Source organism: Alosa pseudoharengus, unplaced genomic scaffold (assembly GCF_046254945.1).
Source record: "Alosa pseudoharengus isolate Yale_2024_CS ecotype anadromous, Long Island Sound unplaced genomic scaffold, YU_APseudo_1.1 YU_APseudo_1.1_scf_23, whole genome shotgun sequence".
NCBI lineage: Eukaryota > Metazoa > Chordata > Actinopteri > Clupeiformes > Clupeidae > Alosa > Alosa pseudoharengus.
Genome location: NW_027468685.1, coordinates 15559133 through 15574401, shown reverse-complemented (window position 1 = coordinate 15574401; position 15269 = coordinate 15559133). Strand labels below are relative to the sequence as shown.

The window sequence follows — 15269 nt, the reverse complement described above, 5'->3', positions numbered from 1 at the left end:
TCTCACTCTCTTTCTTTTTTCCTCGATCCCTCTCTCCCTCTCTCCCTCTCTCTCCCTCGCCGTCACTGCCGGTGTAAATGGCTCCTCACAGAGGTGATGTTGTCGTTGGCTCCATGTGGCTGACAGTGTTTCCACAACTCTCCCCACCACCCCTCCAAACTCCCCAAAGCCTGTCCCTCCCTACACACACACACACACACACACACACACACACACACACACTGACTGCAGGGGGGGAGTAAAGGTCAGAGCTGCGTGTGGCAGAAATGTTATTCCAAAGCAGTGTTTCGTATGCATTGGGGAGAAGAGGGAGTGTGTGTGTGTGTGTGTGTGTGTGTGTGTGTGTGTGTGTGTGTGTGTGTGTGTGTGTGTGTGTGTGTGTGTGTGTGTGTGTGTGCAAAAGAAGGAAGAGAGTGAAGAGACTGAGGCTGAATGGAGAGAGACAGAGGAGGTGAAAGAAACGGGGATGAAGAGAAAGAGAAGGCTATTTACAGATGGATAGACTGAGAGAGGAGAAAGACAGGAAGATGGAGAGACTGGGAGAGAAGGAGAAATAGAGAGACTGGGAGAAAAGGAGATAGAGTGGGAGATGGAGAGATTGAGAGAGAAGGAGAAATAGAGAGACTGGGAAAGAAGGCATACGGGAGAGAAAGATGTGATTGGGAGGAGCAAGAGATTCACCACTGCAGGCTCATCTTCCCCACAGCAGAAAGGGCATCTTGTGCTGGTCAGGACAATGCCCGTCTATTTCTGCCTGTCTTTTTTCCCCCTCTCCTCCTCTCTCCCTCCATCCATCCATCCCTCCTTCCCTCCCTCGCTCATTTGACTTTTCCTTGAAACTGAGAACAGAAAACAAACACATGTGAGGGTGTCAGAGAGAGGAGGAGGAGGAGGAGGAGGAGGAGGGCTAGGAGAGTGGAAAAAAACAGTCTGGAGATTCACCATTAACCAGACAGCTGCACGCCCTTTAATGTTTTCTTTCTTTCTTTCTGTCTTGCGTTCTGTCTTGTTTTCTTCCTTCCGTCCTTGTTCTCTCTTCTTTTTTGCCTCTCTCTCTCTCTCTCTCTCTCTCTCCCTCTGGGCTGTCATTATGAACATATGGCTGAATGGTAGTTTAGTGCAGCATCATCTACTCAGGGTCTCACCCTCTCATTGTGTGTGTGTGTGTGTGTGTGTGTGTGTGTGTGTGTGTGTGTGTGTGTGTGTGTGTGTGTGTGTGTGTGTGTGTGTGTGTGTGTGTGTGTGTGTGTGTGTGTGTGTGTGTGTGTGTGTGTGTGTGTGTGTGTGTGTGTGTGTGTGTGTGTGTGTGTGTGTGTGTGTGTGTGTGTGTGTGTGTGTGTGTGTGTGTGTGTGTTTGAAGAATCTGGGAAGCCAGCTGGCATTTTCTGGAAAGCACAGAATGAATACATAAACACACACACACACTCTCACACTCACACACCCACACACCCATGCAAAGAGAAATATTTAAAGCATGACTGAGTGACTGAAAAAAAAAACCCAAAAAAGAGTCTCATAACTCCACGACGACAACAGCGTGACTATTGATGTGCTGGCCACCATGGCAACGGACTGGGGCTTTTCTCTGTGTGTGTGTGTGTGTGTGTGATGGAGAGATGAGTCACCATGCGGACGAGAGGAATGACATGGCATGGCACAACATGACACGACACGGTGGTGGCTTGTTCTTTGATCGGACCACGTCTCTTTTGGGAGGAGAGGGAGGTGAGGGATAGGGAAAGTGTGTGTGTGTGTGTGTATTTGGGGTGCACTGCATCATGGAAGGCTGATTAAAAATGCAGAGAGGTTTACACAGCAGGAGTGGGTCTGATCCCAGCCACCCAGACAGACTGTTGCCGTGAATAATTTATACCCAGCGTTCAGTTTTTCCCTTATTTATTTTTCTCTCCCTCTCTCTTTGGCTCCTCGTAGCCATTCTCTTCCTCCTCATTCTCTTCCTCCTCCTCGTGATAGCTGAGTGGGTTAAATAGTACCGAGGCGTAATCATGCCACTCCAAAATGGCAAAGCATAAGGTCTCACAGGGTGGATTCTGAAGCTGAAAAAAAACAAAATAATTCTTTGGTGAGTTCAGCCTAGATGTCCGATAATGGGGATTCTTCTGTTTGCTCAGAGCTACTGTATTTGTAAAATTGGTGTGTGTGTGTGTGTGTGTGTGTGTGTGTGTGTGTGTGTGTGTGTGTCTGTGTGTGTCTGTGTGTGTGATTTAGCCAGTCTGGCCTACCGTTTTAATGGGATGTCACAGAGAGGCTGCCATCAGCAGACAGAGCAACAGTAATGATGGGCTAAACAACTCAGCCTCCAGCTCTCTCTCTCTGTCCCCCAGACAGACCTCCACCTCCACCTCCACCTCCACCCCTGTGCCATTTCATTTGTGCAGCACTGTCCACTCCCTAGCCTGGCCTGGCCAGCATGACAGATCTCGCTTTCTCTCTCTTTGTGCTCGACGGCACTTTCAGATTCAAATGCTTGTTTTTTTTTTTGCCTTTTGCAGTTCTCACAGTAGCAGATGTTCTCGGCGTTGTTAGCAGGTGGTGAGGACACGCTGATCTGAAGTCGTTGCGGCAGCGTCTCTATATTTGAGCATGCTGAAGCGTCTCTGTGCTATGTTAATTGTGGCTGTAACCCCGCATCTAAAGAGGGACTCTACCAGTCCCCACGCTGTCTGTATTTTTATTTGCATAGCACCAGACTCAGTTTGATGATGAGGAGAGCAAGAGAGTGTGCATTAGTGTCACTTCCCTATTTAGACACGGTTGACTCCAAAGTGCGGTCCTTTATTTTAATCTATTACTTGAGCTGTTGTTGCATTCCTACACCTCTCTCTCTCTCTCTCTCTCTCTATCTCTCTATCTATCTCTGTGTGTGTTTTAAAGAAAATCTTAGTGCTCGTGCACAGCCCTGGCTCTGGAAGTGGGGATACAAACAAAGTGTCTCAGACTGAGGACAGAGCCACATACTATCCCTGCCAATCGGCAATGTTGTTTTAGGAGCACAGAATGAAGGTCCATATTGGATTGTCTGTTGAGCTCGAATATCCCCAGCCTTTCAATGAGCATCCACTTCAGCTCTGATCTCTGTGCCAAATTCATCTCTTGTGACTTTTGTAATGATGTATGTGCTTGGTGCTGGGTAGTGAATTTCAGTGACCTATTTGACCGCCTACTTCAACTGAACCCACTGTATCTAACTGAAATCTCTCTCTGCTTCACTCTAGGCTTGGGTGAGTGGCGAGCAGCAGTGAGAGACTCCGCCCTCCCCCCCTGTTGCTGTTGCCATAGCAGAGGCTCCGCATTGGTTGCCACGGTCCCTCCCTCCCTCGCTCGCCGCAGCCATGCCGCCACCTGCCGACATCGTGAAGGTGGCCATCGAGTGGCCGGGGGCCTTCCCCAAGCTCATGGAGATTGACCAGGTGAGTACCCGAACCCGAACGGGGGGGGGGGGGGGGTGGTGTGGTGTCACAGAATGCAATTGTAGCTAAGCGGTGCTGTGTGCATATTCACATAAATCAGGTAAAATGACTGAATGAATCAATGTATGTAGATGATGTTGTCATTTAGTTCAGGGATGTATTGCGTGTGTTTGAGTCTTGAGGACTTCAAGGTATGAAGAGATGCCTCCCTTGAGTGAAGTTGTTAATGATGCTCTGCAGGCTGGAACAAAATGATAACGTAAGGCAGGTCTTAGATCAGTCCAACTTAAAGAGAACTCCAAAAGTTGCCAGCTTTAATGAATGTTTAGTCTGAAGTGGGAGTGGGAGGAGGGTGTGGTGGGCGAAGAAACTGGGAGGTCACCTGTCCCCATCATCAGACGAGACCGCGGCAAAGTCAGCTACGCGAACCCGACGCATTAGTACGACACGGCGAAGAGACATCCGTTTCATCACTGCCTGAACCTGCCCAGCTTTGATGTCGGAGCTTTGTAGTCGGAGATGAGAGTAGTTTTATCGGAGTCGTCCGTCGGCCAAGCGAAAGTGCACAGGAACATCACTAATGAGATGAGATTCAGCCTCATGAGAAAATGGGGTACGAGCAAATCAATAGGGTTACACACACACACACATACACACACACACACACACACACACACACACACACACACACATACATACCCCCTTACCCACCCAAAATGAAAGCAATTTAATTTCAACAAATTGCTCTTCCATATAGCCAGTTCCCTAATCCCTAGTTCCCTGCCACAGCTCATGTATATGCATGCACAGTTTCTTTCTCTTAATTGGGTTGGCGACTCCAGATGCGGCTTTCCCAAGCCTTTTGGGGGGTTGTGTTTGTGTGTGTGTGTGTGTGTGGGGGGGGGGGGTTGTGTGTGTGTGTGTGTGTGTGTGTTTGTGTGTGTGTGTGTGTTCTGCGCAGCTCAGCATGTTTGTGTCCCTTCGTGCGATGCGACGGCACCGCTGCCCTCCTCTCCTCTTTAATTCCGGTTCCACATAGCAGAAGTGAGCCTCACAGACCTCTGCACACACACACACACACACACACACACACACACACACACACACACACACAGACAGACAGACCCCTTCCCATGGCGTATGTCTGCTTGAGTCAGCCTCACAAGGCACGGAAGAAATCTCTGCAAGCGCCACTTGTGAATAACCCCAAATAAAATCACCCCCCCCTGCTGAAGGGCTCTGTTACTTAAACACACACCCTTTTTTAATTCCCCCAACTTTACTCTTCCATTCCTATTTTTTAAATTCCCCCCCCCCCCCCCCCCACACACACACACACACACACACACACACACACACACACACACACACTCACACTTTCCCCGGTTCCATTCTCAAATATCTCCCACCATGCCTTAGAGGTTCACAAGGCAAACATTTTGCTCGTTAGCACGTGAAATGGATGCTGGTCGTGCCGCGCAAACGAGACGATGTGGAGCTCCCGCAGCTGTTGGCGTTGGCAGGGCTCTGAGGCAGCCCAGGCCGAGCGACAAACCCAGCTTTCAGCTTTCGCTAGCAGGAGCCAGCGCTGCAACCTGGGGTTGAACACCCAGTGGCCCTTGGACTTGAACAGAGCTTGTGGGGGTGTTGTTGTTAGTGCGTGTGTGCGTGTGTGTTCGTGTCTGTGTTTGTGCTGTCGCAGCAGTAAAGCCCTTGTGCCAGTTGTGTTTAGTTGGTGTACTACTCCTGCAGAGCTTGGGGGTATTTGTGTGTGTGTGTGTGTGTGTGTGTGTGTGTGTGTTTTGTATGACTTCAATAGAAAAGGGTAGATGTGACAGTAGCTCTGTGACTATGCTTACAGCCACTAGCCTCATCCACAGTCTACACCCGCACATAAAAACAGCCAGGTCCCCGCTAGCAGCGACTCACCTCCCCACACACACACACACACACACACACACACACACAAAGACATTTGCGTTGCAACTTGTATCCTGGCATGCACTTCATCCACAGATGCATGTCAGATGAGTTGACTGCTGTTAGTTTAGATGGAGGCCAGTCCCTTCTGTCAGATGGTGTCTGTTACTCGGCATGATCAGAGACTGTTTTTGTTTGTTTGTTTGTTTGTTTTAATAGTGCTCATTGATTTGTATCTTGTTTACACTTGAGTCTGTGAGTAATGGACCGTTAATGAAGCTCTGTGTTTGTTGATTTCCCACAGAAAAAGCCACTCTCGGCTATCATAAAAGAAGTGTGCGAGGGGTAAGTCTAAACTCATTTATTGATTTATGTACCGGTATATGTGTTACCAAATGGAACTACACAGAGCTTCAGACACGTGTGTGTGTGTGTGTGTGTGGTTACCAAATGGAACTACACAGAGCTTCAGACACGTGTGTGTGTGTGTGTGTGTGTGTGGTGTGTGTGTGTGTGTGTGTGTGTGTGTGTGTGTGTGTGTGTGTGTGTGTGTGTGTGTGTGTGTGTGTGTGTGTGTGTGTGTGTGTGTGTGTGTGTGTGTGTGTGTGTAATATTGACTGCTGCTAAGCTGTCCAAATGGCTCATTTCACAGATGGTCGGTGCAAAGCCATGAGAACTACGCTCTGCAGAACGCCGACTCCACCAACTTCTACATCACAGAAAAGGTAGCACCACCTCCACTAGTACAGCATATCTGTACATTCAGATCTCTCTCTGTCTCTCTTTCTCTCTCTCTCTCTCTCTCTCTGTCTCACTCTCTCGGTCTGTCTGTAAAGACCTTTTTAGTCCTCTGTGTGTTACTCCATGTGCTCATAAGTTGAAAAACAAACTGCACCTGTGTTCTCTCTCTCTCCATCTTTCTCTCTCTCCAGAATCGCAATGACATCAAGAATGGCTCCATTCTGCGACTGACCAAATCCCCTGTGAGTAGTGTGCACTATCTCTCTCTATCTCATCCCTCTCTCTCTCTCTCTCTCTCTCTCTCTTTATCTCCTTCCCTGTTCATCGTTCTGGGTGGTTTGAGGACATGTCTGGAGTCGAATCTTGCCTTTTTCTCCCCCTTCTTTTTTCCTTTTCTTTTTTCCCCTCTCTCTTCTCCTCTCACGTCTAAATCCTTGGGGCCAAGCCTCCTCTCTCTCTCTCTCTCTCTCTCTCTCTCTCTCTCCCTCTCCCTCACGTAATCCTTTAGATATGATATGAGGTGATGGTCTTCCCTGCCATGGAGCAGTGAAACAAGTGTCAGCTGGTGTGGAAATTTTTGCAAAACAAAGCAAGGCAGGAGGAAGACAGAGTGGAGATAGGGAGGAGGAAAAAGTGCTTCGCTGAATTTTGTAGCCAGCCTTGCGTCATTTTAAAAGAGACCCTTGTGCCTCTTGCGGCCTCCCAAATGCATGTAATCAGGCCTCTTGTTATGATAAAAATGCAGCATATTGCCTCGTTTAGGCTTTGATCCGATAAAGCGAAATGCTCCAATTTAAGAAATGCCTTCTTGTGTTTTTTGAAGCGCTCCTATAAACCAGCGTGCCTTCCGCTGTGTTGAGCCATCATCTCCTGTTTATTAAATAGGTCAACACCATGATCCATAGCATCCCCAGATGGAGTTGTCTCCTTGTAACATGTCTTACAGCCTCTAAATATTAAATAAAATAAAATATTAAAATGTTAAATGTTTTTACCCTCGGCCCTTGTGAATGGCACAGATTTGCCCTGAACAGCTGTGCTCTGGCACCATGCCTCAGTCGGTGCGAAGTCTCTCGCCGTAGCCATTGTCAATAATTGTTGCAGTTTCAGTTTGGCAGGTTGGCTTGGAGGCAGAGCATCCATCACACTGAGCACCCCACACACCACACACTAGCGTCTCACAGTTTGTTTTTCCAGCCAGAGCTGACAGGGCCGACGCTCTGAACTCCCTCAACGCTCAAACGAAGTGAAAAGAGTCTGTGTACATGGAGTGAGCCTAGCCAAGCAAATCGCCACAAACCAACAGCGCATGTTTGTGTACAATGCTGGCTTGTGATGTAGCCATGGATATGAGGGTGGAACTTCACTGTGAAAGTGCTTTTGTTTTCAGTGTGTCTCAATATATTGATGTTTCATTCAATTTGGTTGTATTTATAAAGGGCCATAACTTATTATGGCTCCAGGCACTTGAACATGAACCTTGAGGTTACAGTTCACTTTGTTTACAGTTTTAGAGAGTGATGATGTGTTGGGAATCACTTCCTACCTCATAATTAACTAATGAAGGTTTGGCCTGTTTTCTATCCTATCTTCACGGTATCCTCTCTCGGTCAGTGAGTTTTTGTGTCAGTGTATGTGCTGTTGAAAGTGTGACATTTTTATAAATAATGCATATCTTAATTGATTTATTTTCACATTTGTACCAACCCTCGTGTACTCCATATACACACCCCCTCCTCCCCCTGTCCCCCCTGAACGGCCCCTCATCTCCTGACCCGTAGGCCACGACAGCGCAGGAGCTGCACGAGCGCATCCAGTCATCCAGCATGGACGCCAAGCTGGAGGCGCTCAAGGACCTGGCTAGCTCGTCGCGCGACGTCACCTTCGCCCAGGAGTTCATCAACCTGGACGGCATCTCCCTGCTCACGCAGATGGTGGAGAGTGGCACAGAGTAAGTGCTTCCCCTCTTCCTACTCCTCCTCCTCCTCCTCCTCCTCCTCCTCCTCCTCCTCCTCATCACTCTTTTCTCACCACCCACTCCCCTTTACTCCTTTCTTTCTCTCTCTCCCTCTCTCACTTTTCATCTCCTCTGAGCCAGTGCAAGGAGGTCCTCTCCTCTGTGCGTGTCTATCAGTGGCCTTCGGTTCTCGAGTGCGTTGAGTCAGCCTCAGCAGCCAGGCTCTTGAAACGAGCCGCATTGTGTGGCCCGCTCGTCCTTGGCATTGCACAGCACCCTCCATCTCCAGCAGGTCTCATCCGGGAGGTGAAAAAACCCAGCAAATTCCAGGAAATACTCAGTCTGAAAACAATCAATATAGGGTTCATTTGGTGGTGTGGGTATTGGTAGGGATGCTGATCAATCAGACTTGTTTAAATGGCCTTGAGTCCTTACTGAGGCCATCTGCCCCCAGTCATCTAAATTCCTCCCTGTCAACACATTAGTATTTGATTAAAACATTCAGATAAAGGCAAGGGTATGTGTGTGTGTGTCCATCTCTTTGTGTGTGTGTATGTATGTGTGTGTGTGTCCATCTCCGTGTGTGTGTGTGTGTGTGTGTGTGTGTGTGTGTGTGTGTGTGTGTGTGTGTGAGTGAATGTGAATGTGAATGTACATCTATGTTGTTTGTTGTTCCCCTCGCTCTCCTCCACTCTTGGGCAGACTGCGCCGGTGTGCTGCGCTCCAAGGTTATGGCGAGGGCAGACGCTTCTGCTGAGCTGGAGCTTTTTCCGTGCTGCGCTGCCGGGGAGAGAGAACCGCGGGGGAGCACACGCTCTGTGATCACAGAGGGAGGGATGGAGGGAGGGAGAGAGAGAGAGAGGAGGGATGTATAGAGTATTTAGAGAAAAAGGAAGAAGGATAGAGAGAGAGAGAGAGAGAGAGAGAGCTCTGCATCTTTGAAAGAGAAGTGAATATCAGAGATCTCAGTCTCATCACCATCCCTGCTTATCCTGCGGACAGTGGAAAGCTTAGAGTGTGTGCGCGAGAGTGTGTGAGAGAGAAAGCTAGCTTGCACGTCAGACAGAGGCACATTTCTGTAACATACCAGCCTAATTATTCCTCCTCTGGCCCCATCCATCCCACAGGGCACTGGTTGGCAGAGTTCTCACAGCGTGTGTGTGTGTGTGTGTGTGTGTGTGTGTGTGTTTTTCCTCTCCTGATGGCTAAGAGCTCCAGCTCCAGCTCTTACTGCTGGTTGTTTATCTCCAGCGGCTTGTTTATTTGTACTGCCCTCAGAACTAGCCACTAGCCGGTGCAATTCCCCAGCCACTTTACAAGGTTACTAACTCTGCAAGACTAAATACTAACCTCTCTCTCATATACACACATACATACATATACACACACACACACACACACACACACACGCCGATACGCACACACACACACACACACACAAACACACACAGAGGCTGTGCGAACTCATTTTCTAATCCTCCTGTCAGCACATGTGAGATGAAGTAGGCTGTGGAGGAGAGCTTTGGTGCTAGGGGTCGGTGAGGTTATTACTCCGCTGTCTTAGTGGTCTTCTGAGAAAGCCTCCCATATCTGAAAACGATTCAAATAGTTCGGTTCTGCTGCCGTGCTTTCCAGAGTTCGTAGCCTCAGTGGTGTGTGTGTGTGTGTGAGTGTGTGTGTGTGTGTGTGTGTGTGTGTGTGTGCGTGCTGATGTTGCTTCGTTTCGGAATGAAAAGACTCTTCCCAAACCCACACACACGCACTCATACACACATACTGTCATAGAAGCATAAACACACACGCATAAATTCCAGCCGGCCATTGACCATAATAAGAGGCTTTAGGCATGACGGCACTCTTGAGGCTAGCCTGCTCTCATGGCCCTGCCCGGAACGTGATGCGGCAGTGAGGCCGACAGTAGAAACTGCAAGTGGGTCGAGATGGAAAGGTGTTAGCGCCCTCTACTGGCCAACAGACTCATCACAGCCTCAGATGCACTAACAGGCATCCTGCCTCCACCTTATGGACCATGGAAGAATGCTGTGCAATGCAATGGACTCAGTGCTGTTCCTGTAAACAGTCTCATTTCATGTAGTTTTGAGTTTATGAATCAGATCAGTTGTCTTTCTGCTGAACCACTTGATACTGAGAGGCCAGTCACAGTATCTTTGACTTTCTTTCTCTACATTTTCAAACAGTTTGACCTTTTCACCTGTACACCTCTACAAATGGTCTTTTGCTCTGTGTTGTCTTACTGTTGTTATATGCAATGTAAGTGTTTATCCTATCAAAAGTGTGTTACGGTCATAAAATTGATGGTGAGCTTTGGTGGTGAAAATTGTTGGTGATATGTGATGTTGGTGAGTTCTAACATTTGCCAGTAGAGGGCGATGCCCATGGTAAGAGTATTATGAATGATTTTGCCCCATTCTTTGAGTGCTCAGCTTTGCATGCTTTGTGTAAGTCTGTTGATGTACTGTTTTCGGTGGCTTTTTGGTATCTCTTTTTGCCTATGGTATTTCATGTTATTTGCACTGCCGGCATTTTTTTTTATTTGGTATAATGATGTATTCACTGTCCAGATGTTTGTTTGGAAAATGAATGTGAAGGACATCTGGTTTGGCAAATACAGTGTGTGTGGAAATCATTTTTGTGGATTTTTTGTTTTTTCTTCACTTCTTTGTTTATGTATGTGTTTGATTGGTTGTGTGTGTGCGTGTGCGTGCGTCAGTGCTGCAAGTGTGCTGTGTTGGATGTGCATGTTTCTCCCTGACGTCAAAGTTTTTAAATCTTTGCAGACGGTATCAGAAACTACAGAAGATAATGAAGCCTTGGTAAGCCCCATCCTCCCCCCCTACCCACCTCTTCTGAGCTGGATAACCCACCCCACCCCTCTTCTCCAACTCTCTTTCTAATCCTCCGGCCGAGTCTGCATGACCTGACTCAGGTCTCCGTCCGCTGACCGTTTCGGAAATCAGGCAAACTAAGCGGTGGCAGCCTCCGCACTTAACTGTCTACTCACTCTCAGCTGATTTATTCACACTGACCAAAGAAATTGATCGGCCATTGATTTTTTTTTCTCTCTCACTTCTCTTTCTCTCTCACTCGGACTTCTCCATCCATTTAATGGAATCATCAATTTCCTCTTACTTTTTGCATGTGGTGATGGCCATTTGGGGAATAAACAGCAATACTTAGTAGTCATGCCCTTCAGACATGCCTAAAAACCTTTTTGTCTCCTTAATGGGGTCAGCTGGGGGTGGGTACTCACGCGCACTTCAGATTGCACCAACTCTGTTCTCTGATAGCAAAGATGGATAATGGCCATTTTGTATTTTTACTTGAATTATTCCTATTTGCTACCGATGCATTGAAACTAACAGTACTTCAATCAAAACAGTCTGATTTAAGTGCAAAAACAAGCCTACAGGGTGCCTCTCCATCCGTTTGTTGGTGGACTTTCAGAGAACAGCTTTGACTGGTGCCTCTTGAAGCTCTTATCTGCATTTAGTACGCGATGAGGGATGTTGTGGTTCTTGTGGGCTATTGAGCTTAACCATTGGCCGGTACTTCACATTATCTGCCTGTAAACAAATAACAATCCACTGAACTCCTACAAACAAACAGTTTCCCTTCTCTCTTACTAAATATAAGAGAAGTACTTGCTCCCTCTCTCAAGGTCAAAGAGAGTGCCCACTTCCAAAGCGCCACTCAGTTTTTCAAGAGGTCCCCTTCACACTGTGCGTGGCGGTACTGACAGGCCAGTGGATCCTCGACAAGCTATCGCTGGCCGAGAGCCAGAGCACATGACTGTCCAGTGCCAGGTGCAAAAGCTTTACTCACCATATGGTTGGTCTGTGGACTAACTGGCCTCCAACTGCTTCCCCCAGTATGTGACTGACTGCCAAACCTCTGTCACTGTACGCGTTAACCCTCTGCACTCTCTCGGGCTGTGTCTTGTTCTTGCCCCTGTGCTAACCAGAGGCAAACCTTTTGTGAGAAAATTATACCAGAGCAGAATTAAATGTATATAACAAATGATGTTCCAAACAGACATTGAAAGTTCAGACCGCAGAGGGCCATGTTGGTAATTATGGATCATTATCAAGCCAGTTTTTTTTAACAGCTTTTTATTATTTGATTTTGTTTTGATTTGTATTTTGCTCTACTGGTCCAGCAGTATTCATGCTTTGAAGGTTAAACATGGGAAGAGGCTACACTGTTGAAGCAGTAGTGATACAGTCTACCATAGGGGGGCAGCACTGCTCCATGAAGGCAGCAACCAGGGTTTCAGAATTGAGATAAACAAAAAAAGTTAGTCATAAGGAATTAAATGAACAGAAAAACAATGGAATTATTCATTTGTAAAATAAATCTTCTTGACTGTCATTGTTGACAAATATTGAGTCATGAAAATCCACTCAAGCCAACCAGTTTTTTCAAGTGTTATGAAGTAAATGATAAAACACCTTTCAGCGCACTCCTTCATACTTATTCTTTAGTTATACGTTTTAATAATGGCTTTTATTAATTCATATGTGATTGGGACATTTATCTTTGTAATTTTTATATTATTTACCCATGTCTTACCACAGCTGAAAGGTGATCATTTTCCTTTGACGTAGTCCATTTTTCTCAGCAGTCTCAGCCAGTAGATTTTATGTGGACATTTATTGTGTGAATTGTGAATCTGACTTTTATTTGCCTTTTATGTTCTTTATCTCGCAGTTCTTTTCCCTTTTAATATTTTTACATTTCAGTAATGATTCAGTTCATGCAGCTGTTCTATTTGTGCTAAAGAATGCTGTTTTCTAGTGTTTGGAAGGTCTTTGGAAGGAATTTGGTCATACATAACATGAAGGCCTAATGACATCTCATTGGTATATGGTGAACAGAAAATCAAGGTCAATAGAATAATGCTAGTGTAGGTCACTTACTAGTACCAGTAAAGTTAACCTTTTCAAAATGCAGACCCACGACACCTGTCAATGGAAGGCCTTGGCAATTGTGTTGGCAGTGGCGGACCTCAGGCCAGCACTTAACCCTTGAGTGATTGACCTAGTGGCTTGAACTGCTGTGCTTGGATCTATGGTCTCAGTTCTGTTTCATCATCTTGTTTCAATGGACACTCAACTCCATGTAGTCTTACAACAACTGAAATGAAACTGAGTTCCATAACTTTGACTCTTGCTTTGCCCGTAACATTAAGGTCTGAATTATCTGGTACTAGTATGTAAACTGCTGTAGTAGGTACTAGGCATGATGAGGCTGATGTGTGATTTTTGGTTGAGGTAGATTACATTAGGGACTAACCCAGCTTCCTCTCCTGTCACTGGTGGAGTGACGGCTCTACTAATGGTACTACGGTAACTCAGCATGGGTCCCCTGTCTGCGCAGCTGCTCTGCAGCGGCTGCACTACTGCTTCCTGCTGCGCTGCGCTGCGCAGCGCAGTGTCGCTCACTACTGCTGGCGCTTCCTGGCGCCCCCTACTGCTCCTGGAGGACTGAGCGCTCTCCTCCTCCTTCTCTTCCTCTAGCGCTCCTGGCTGTGGAATTTTGTCTTTCTTCTCCACTTGTCTTCTTTTTTATCACACGCTTTCCCTCACTTTCGCTCTCCTTCTCTTCATTTCTCCCTTCTCCTCCTTCTTATCTCCTTCTTTCTTTCTTTCTTTCTTTCTTTCTTTCATTCTTTCTTTCTGTAATTATGTCTTTCTTTCATACTGTCTCTTTTCTCTCCTCTCTCTCAACTCTATTCATTCTTTTGTTTTTCCTTCTCTTCTCTTCTCTCTCTCTGTCTCTTCACTCTCTCATCCTCACCTGCTTCTGCTCTCAGCTTCCTCCTGCAGCTCTCTCTCTCTCTCACTTTCTCTGTCTTTCTGCTGCGTGTGTGTGTTTGTGCTCAATGCTGCCCGCGGTCCCCCCGGCGCTTCGCTTTGCCTCTGTTGGGGGTGTGTGTGTGTGTGTGTGTGTGTGTGTGTGTGCTCCGTGTGGCAGGGACGACACTATTGTCTTGTCTTGTCTGTCTGTCTGTCTCCTGTAGCTTCGGCGACCTGCTGTCCTTCACGCTGACCGCCTTCGTGGAGCTCATGGACCATGGCATCGTCTCCTGGGATACCTTCTCCGTGGCCTTCATCAAGAAGGTGAGCAGGGCTGCTGTGACTGAGGGCGCCCCGGGATGGAGGCCGGCGCTGGCTCACCTCTGGCTGGAGAGTCCCCACTGTTACACATAATTATTGTTGCCCACTTTGATATGGGCGACATGCCACTTATACTTGTACTGGTACTGGTAACCACAACATGCACTTTAGTATGCAGTGTTATATTAGTATGCAGCTGTTATACATATACAGCACTCCTATGCACGTAACATACTGTATCTTTGTAACTTAATTATTGAATGAGATCTCATAAATCATCATCCCCTTGGGAAAAAATAATGTGTTTTGAATTGAATCATTTTTATATATATATATATATATATATATATATACACATTTTTTTTTATTGGATTTTGTTATATGTTTCTATTTACAATCTTATTTTTCCAGTATTTACGATGTAGTATTTGGTCCCTCAAACAAATGCCTCTCAGAGGCTCACCTGAGTATGTACCGTGACCGTGACCGTGCTCTTGTGTAGATCGCCAGCTACGTCAGCAAGTCGGCCATGGACGCCGCCGTGCTCCAACGCTCGCTGGCCATCCTGGAGTCCATGGTGCTCAACAGCCAGGACCTCTACCAGAAGGTGGCGCAAGAGATTACCATCGGACAGCTCATCCCCCACCTGCAAGGGTAAGAAGGCCAGGGACTCGATATTCAGAACAGTAGCACTTTCTGTCCCTTGCTAGTGATGGTCAAGATGGTTCGCTGTCTGAAACAAATTGGCTAAACCAAATGAATGACTCCTTAATTGATGTAACTGCCATATTGATTGTAATGATGTAACTTAATTGACATAACTGCCTCAATTGGCATATCTTACTCTTTTAATTCATTTCAATGTGCTGCTCAGTAGCAAGCTGCACTTACTTGCTAATGGTAAACAAAATAATAATCAATTGTCAATTAAACTACCCCTTTTTGCTTTCTCTGCCCCTCCCTCTCTCACACACTTCACACACACACTTCCTCTCTCCTCTCCTTTGTCACTCGCTCCCCTGGCTCTCTCCCTCTCCTCCTAATTGCAGGTCCGATCAGGACATCCAGACGTACACCATTGCG

At 46.8% G+C, this 15269-nt stretch overlaps 1 protein-coding gene across 1 annotated transcript in view; it reads left to right on the top strand.

Moving 5' to 3' along the window:
- The window catches only part of elmo1 (engulfment and cell motility 1 (ced-12 homolog, C. elegans)), a 46432-nt gene that overhangs the window by 8715 nt on the left and 22448 nt on the right, over window positions 1-15269 (top strand). The window contains exons 2-10 of the mRNA XM_076301870.1: window positions 3237-3431; window positions 5656-5696; window positions 6004-6076; window positions 6284-6334; window positions 7874-8043; window positions 10848-10883; window positions 14090-14189; window positions 14689-14840; window positions 15236-15269. The exon at window positions 15236-15269 is cut by the window's right edge and continues 45 nt beyond it. Of these exons, the coding sequence (XP_076157985.1) occupies window positions 3354-3431; window positions 5656-5696; window positions 6004-6076; window positions 6284-6334; window positions 7874-8043; window positions 10848-10883; window positions 14090-14189; window positions 14689-14840; window positions 15236-15269 (735 nt within the window). The 5' untranslated portion in view covers window positions 3237-3353. The remainder of the gene's footprint in view (window positions 1-3236; window positions 3432-5655; window positions 5697-6003; window positions 6077-6283; window positions 6335-7873; window positions 8044-10847; window positions 10884-14089; window positions 14190-14688; window positions 14841-15235) is intronic.